The sequence below is a fragment of the Cynara cardunculus genome, assembly GCF_001531365.2.
Source record: "Cynara cardunculus var. scolymus isolate 2C chromosome LG 16, CcrdV1, whole genome shotgun sequence".
NCBI lineage: Eukaryota > Viridiplantae > Streptophyta > Magnoliopsida > Asterales > Asteraceae > Cynara > Cynara cardunculus.
In genome coordinates, this window is record NC_037543.1 from 4,502,718 (window position 1) to 4,509,589 (window position 6,872).

At 34.4% G+C, this 6,872-nt stretch overlaps 1 protein-coding gene across 1 annotated transcript; it reads left to right on the forward strand.

The window, feature by feature from the left end:
* The first annotated feature begins 2,829 nt into the window (after positions 1 to 2,829).
* LOC112529884 (L-type lectin-domain containing receptor kinase IX.1-like) lies at positions 2,830 to 4,821 on the forward strand. Its single transcript, XM_025141311.1, has one exon. It carries the CDS (start codon positions 2,830 to 2,832, stop codon positions 4,819 to 4,821), a length of 1,992 nt encoding a protein of 663 aa, XP_024997079.1.
* The last annotated feature ends 2,051 nt before the right edge of the window (positions 4,822 to 6,872 follow it).

The following is a 6,872-nucleotide window of genomic DNA, read 5'->3' on the forward strand; positions in this document are numbered from 1 at the left end:
AAGAGAGGAGGGAGGAAAGTTTTAAAATACCAAAAATATCCTTGCATTAATATTTTAATTCAAAATTGCCAAAATTATAAATTTCCTAATTTATCTATTGAKTTGTRRTTAATATTGGTTCTCACAGTTACCACAAACTAATTAGTTCTCATTTGATTAGGCCCCTATATATATATATATATATATATATATATATATATATTAAGGTGTAGGAAAAAATCATCTTCATCAATCATTAAGTTAATTAATTCAACATATATGATAAAATGACGTTTACAACGATATTTTTAATTTAAAAAACCCTCACACCCTTAATTTTTTAATTTGGAAAAGAACGGAATATAATCAAAAATTGAGCAAAAATAAATTACAACATCTTAGTGTATATATATATATATATATATATATATATTCATCCGTTTTTTGTGTGATTTTTTATTCTTATAGTTCTCACATATTTAGTGATTTCTCCTTAGCAATACTCTCTCTCACCTTAAAATACATAAAAAAGGGGAAAATAAAGAAAAAGTGGATGAAAAATATATCAATATGGATGTCAAATTAACGAGAAAAATTTAGTTTTTTTTATGTAATTTATTTCTCTCGATTTTTGTTTATATTTCATTTTTTTTAATTAAATATATAGGGTTAGGTGTAACACCCCCGTCCCCGTGACTTAGGATAGAAGACACTACAATTAGATTTAAAAAAAAATCAGACTCATTAGTTAAAACAAGCAGCTAATATAATTTAACAAAACATAGTTACATAATCATAAACGAAGATAACAAAATGTACCACAAAATAGTTCCAAAAATACACACATATGTCATCTACATTAATCATCAAAAGCTTAACAAAAGTAGATCATAATGGTTATCTTCAGTCATGCCATCTCTGTATTTCTCATTCCTAAGTCCCTACTAAGTCATGTACCTGCCGATAACAAGAAAAACTTGACTGAGCTTAATAGACGAATAAAATATTTTAATATTGTAATCAATGATGGATTTTTCAAAAATCTATTGGAGATGAATGTAATTCTTTTTTGAGATTTTGACTTTTGGGAAATCTGTTACATGTTAATCATTAAACATAAGAAAATTTAATGATTTTTTCATTAAAAAAATAGTTCAAAATTTGATCATTCAAAACAAAAAAGTATAATGATTTTTATTTAAAAAAACAGTTTAGATACTTATTTATAATAAAATATACTTCGTTAGGATTTTCTAAACTTTTCATTGTATATAATAATACGAATACATGTGAATGACCAAAAAATGATTAGAAGTGTACAAAAAACTGTCAATCTGCAAAACCCGGCCAACCCAATCCGCTAACAACTCAATTAAACCCAACCCACCTAATCGCCCACCCACCAAACCGCTAACCTGTCAATTAGGATGGTTGAAATTGGGTTAGGGCTAGCTTAACCGGCCTAACCCGCCACTAACATATAATTTTTATAAAATTTTATTTACATATATATATATATATATTAATAATGTATAAGTTTTATATAATTTTTATTGAAATTGTGTTTGTATTTCGTTTTAACTAAACGTATAGGTTATCAAAAGAGATTCACGCTCAAAGAATGATGACAAATAATCTAATTAATAAAAGAAAATTATTGAAATCTTTTTTGCATCAATAACAAATGGATATGTTGGAGAATATGAATGATATTGATAGATATTTGGTTGACGAATCCATCAATCTAAATACCTCGTCATTTTATGTTATATTTTAGTGGAAAAAAATGCTTAGTTATAACATTTCGCTACAACAACATTAGATGCCTAAAATGTCCAAGCGTGATAATATAATACTTTATAGGACGAAACAAGAAAAATGTCTTATCCAAAAGAGTTACAATATGTTTATTGGATGATTTTGGACGTCTTAACAAATTTTATGACACCTTTAAAATAAAATGTCATATTAGATATTTTATACGACACGACTTGAAAAAGTGTCACATGAACATAAGTGTCCTATAAATAGATGAGTTTATGGGACACTTCTTAAAATGTTTTTATAAAATAACTAATCAAACATTTTATCTAAAAATCATTCTAGAACACTTGTTGAAACGTATAAAAACGTTCTATAAACCTATTGTAACATATTTAGACAGGAGGATTTACAGTATTGTCAATAAACTTAAGTTTATGAATTATTTCATTCGTCAAATTTATCTAACTACTAACCCGCTAACCTAATCCGCCTCAATCTGCAAGGGTTGAGTTGGGTTGTGTTATAATTTTGAATGAGTTGGGTTGGGTTGAGATTTTTCCAAGCCCGTCATAATTAGGTTGGGTTGTAAAAATGTTATAAACCGTCCAACCCAACCCAACCCTCGTACACCCCTAGCAATGATGTGTGAGATTAAAAATAAACGTCGTCACTATCTTTATCTCCGGTCATAGACAAACGTTGACATAATATCGAGATGCCATTTTATTTCCCAGCCTTAATTATTATGCAAATTCGTATAAATATTTATGGACAATCGATATCCATATCATTTGTATATAAGCTGATAACCACACAAAAAAAAGGCAAAGTAAAGGATGCCGTACGAGTGAATGAACCTGTCGTAATCGTATTAGACTTTTTTATAAACGTTTTTTTCAATCAAAATATGGGAAAACTTCATATGCAACCCCACCTAAAACCACATGTTTTTCGATATTTGACCAGAGGGTTCTATTTTTGTCATCTTCAGTTATTGCTCTACAATTCCTGTTAATCAATTATTCTGTTTTGCGTGATGGTATTTATGTACATGTTCAGACCTGTGTTTAATGTTTTGGCCTAACAATGGCTACCTCTTTCACGTGTTCGTCATCTCAAGGTCTGCAAGTTAATGCTTGTATCATTCTCTTTGTTTGTAGTTCTTTATTCTTCTTGGTCTTTTCTGAATCTGTATATTTCGAGATCCTTAAAAGTTCAGCCGATCCAACAAATATGGTCTATTCAGGTGATGCGGCACCTTCTTCTGGAGACATAGAGTTCAACCGAGTTCATGATGGCATTGGTGTTGGCCATGCCAGATACGCCCACGCAGTCCAGATATGGGACAGCAAATCTGGGAAGCTCTCAGATTTCACCACTCACTTCACTTTCATCATCGTTGATACACAAGGCAATACCTTACATGGTGATGGCTTCGCTTTCTTTCTTGCCCCAGTTGGCTTCGAAATCCCACTCAACTCCTCTGGTCCCTTTTTAGGATTGTTCAACACGACTACCAGTGACTCGCCCGAAAGCCAAATGATTGTCGTCGAGTTTGATACTTTCGTGAACCACTGGGATCCTCCATTTGCACATGTGGGTATCAACAGGAACTCGATTCGTTCTGTTGAATACACTTTCTGGGATGCTACTTTGAACAGTGGAATGTCTGCGGATGCTTGGATTTCTTACAATGGTACTACCCAGATGCTGAGCTTGTCTTGGCGCTATTCGGCAGAAAATACTTCAAGAGGAATGACAACCCATCTTTCGTATCAAGTTGACTTGAGAGAAGCTCTTCCTGAGAAGGTAACAATTGGATTTTCTGGTGCCAGCAGTTCATTTGGCGAGAGACACATCCTTAGGTACTGGGAGTTCAATTCCACCTTAAATATAGTTGGAGAAAGTGAAGATATTTCTTACAAGACGAAACTAGCACTGGGCTTAGCAGTCCCTCTTTCCATTCTAGTTGTAGGAGGCCTAGTAGCATGTACTGCATATTGGAGAAGACAAAGAAAGTCTACACAGAAATCACTAGACACAGCTGCCTTGACATCAATAAGCGATAGTGATCTTGAAAGAGGCGCAGGACCTAAAAGATTTTCTTACAGCGATCTCACTTTGGCTACCAACAACTTCTCACATGATCGGAAGTTGGGGGAGGGAGGATTTGGGTGTGTCTACAAGGGCTACTTATCCCGTGAAGGCATGGTAGTAGCTGTGAAGAAAATCTCACAGAGTTCTAAACAGGGAAAGAAAGAGTACTTAGCTGAAGTGAAGATCATTAGCATTTTAAGGCATCGAAACTTGGTGCAACTCATCGGCTGGTGCCATGATCAAACACAATTCCTGCTTGTCTATGAGTTTTTGCCTAACGGCAGCCTTGACTCTCACCTCTTCCGCAAACAGACTACCCTTGAATGGGCTGTGAGGTACAAGATCTCCCTTGGTTTAGCATCGGCATTGCTCTATCTCCATGAAGAGTGTGAACAATGTGTGGTGCATCGAGATATCAAAACGAGCAACATCTTGCTTGACTCAGGATTCAACGTGAAGCTGGGAGACTTCGGATTGGCTCGGCTAATGGACCATGAATTGGGTCTACAAACAACTGGTCTAGCCGGAACTATAGGCTACATTGCTCCTGAGTATGTAATAACAGGAAAGGCCAGCAAAGAGTCGGATGTGTATAGCTTCGGGGTTGTTGCATTAGAGATCGCTTCCGGCCGGAAGGCAATCGACAATATCGACAGAAATCCTGACGTTGGATTGGTCCAGTGGGTTTGGGGTTTACTCGGAAAACATGAGCTGCTTTCCGGTGTGGACCAGATGCTGAGCAACAAATTTGACGAGAAACAAGTCGAGTGTTTGATGTTAGTTGGGTTATGGTGTGCGCACCCTGACCGGAGACTGAGGCCGTCCATCCGGCAAGCAATTCATATGCTAAAGTTTGAGGGTCCAGTCCCAAATCTTCCCAAGGTGATGCCAGTGCCCATGTACTTCTCAGCTCCAGATGCCCATGAAGTCAGTTCTGGTGGCGCTTCGATGACCGCCTCTAGCATTAATCTGGCACGATGACCAACAATCTTTAATTAATGGTAAAAAAAGAAAATTCGAACATTGTTTTTGTGGCCTATTTTTGTATCCGTATCAAGTTGTAAGCCATTTCATAATCTAATGTTGAGGAACAAAAAACTTATACCAATTTTGGAAGGTTAATTCGCGGATGTTTCAAGAGGTTTTCAATGTGGAAAAAATATATCGTCTAGACGTTTGCAACGTTAAGTTCCAACCAGGTGCAATGCTTGAACAAAACCTAGTACGATGTACTTAATCTGAATTATTGTACTCAATCAGAAGGGTGGTGCCTGATTAGTTTGAGTTTGACTACAAAGGTCAAAAGTATCAGGAGGTCTCAGATTCAAATCCAAAGAGGAATAAAAATCTCTTTGTGGCCACAGATGTTCAAATGCAGTGACTCTGGGCTATGTGCAAAACAGGTGGTCGTCCTGAAATTAGTCGGCTGGTTGGATATTCAGGTTAATTAAAAAAAAATTATTGTACTCCTTTTTTATTTTTTTCATAGCTTGTCAACTATATGAGGGGCCAATGCAATAATATCATACGTACCCACTTGTATGTACACATATGTTGTTTGATCTATTATATAATTACTTTAAGCACATCGTCTTCGGTTCGTTGTGTGTAACTCGTGTGATTTGTATTCTAATTAAAAACATGGTATCCGGTTTTTGTCTAGGAACTGGGTGTGAATATGTTCTTAATTTCAAAAATGTGGGTTTTCTTTTTCTTCAACCCTTTCACACGCGAACATCGAACTAGTTATGTCCAAAATACTTGCATTCTAACCCTAGAAATACTTCCTCTACACTCCCCACTCAAAGAAAACGACTACTTAATTGAAAAAGAAAAAACATGCCCTAAACTCGACGCATTATTCTATATGTTACATCTACAAAATTTGCTAGTGTTCCTTTGCTCGTCATCAATACGAACCCATGATAAGTTTTTGTTTATCGCATATATTTCCTTTTTCATCTCTTTATAACCTTTGCAATGCTTCACAGTAATTGTAGATGCTTTTAACTTGTGATACGTACAACCCACAAGTACCATCTCATTTCCAACGTATGAAAGTGTACGTGCTACTTTCGTAATATTGATATAGTAGCCGTATATCTATTCGGGTCTTGTCAGCATCATATCATTGCCTTTCTTGTCTATTCTTTGTCTAATTTCATCTGAATCAACAAAAACACTTCCTCAGAATATCCAAAAAATCGACATCTTTTGAGGTTAGTGCCCCTCTTTCTAACCTTCTATTTTGTAACCGGGTTTTAGAGTTTTTCTTCAGCTTTATTGTATTTTTGATTGATTAATTTGAACTTGTATATCTAATTTAATTGTGATCATTTTGCATTATATAGATATGATATATGTGTCACTTAGGTTGTTTGCTTTTCTAAGTATTATTCGGATTAAAGGTCAATATGACCCAATGATACAATACATGTATACATATATAGGGGTTGGTTCCAATTCTAACGAGAATTTAAACATTTTACGAATGTAAGAAGTTTCAATATCATATATGATTAAACACATGTGACATTGACAACACATAAACGTTTAATCACGTATGATACATGAATTATATACTTCAAGGAATATGTGTTTAAATTACGTATGTGCTATTAAAGTTTGGCGAGGAGTTATAAGGTACAAATAATCCACTAAGTTGTACCATGTAAACAATTAATTGGTGCTCTACTCTTCATAATCATACTTGTAGAAGATATATAGATCTTGCAAAATGCAAATATTCGGATATAGAGTAGCAATGTTTAACCACATAGGTAGACACTGATGTCTATAAGAGGTTATACATCTATGCGAATCGATTTAATTTTTTTTTTCCATTAATATATCTAGGATTTAAGGTATTGTTTCACAATGTAAAGCAATTATGTATATTTTTGTTTTACTATGTGAACCAAAAATAAGTTTCACCTGTATTTTTTCACATAGTGAACACAAATATATGTGAAATAATAGCTTAAATCTTAGCATTTGTTGAAAAAATTCATGTAATTAATTTTTACATCGGT

Bases quoted from the DNA above. Each gene is read 5' to 3' on its own strand.
- LOC112529884 (XM_025141311.1), top strand. From the start codon at position 2,830: ATGGCTACCTCTTTCACGTGTTCGTCATCTCAAGGTCTGCAAGTTAAT.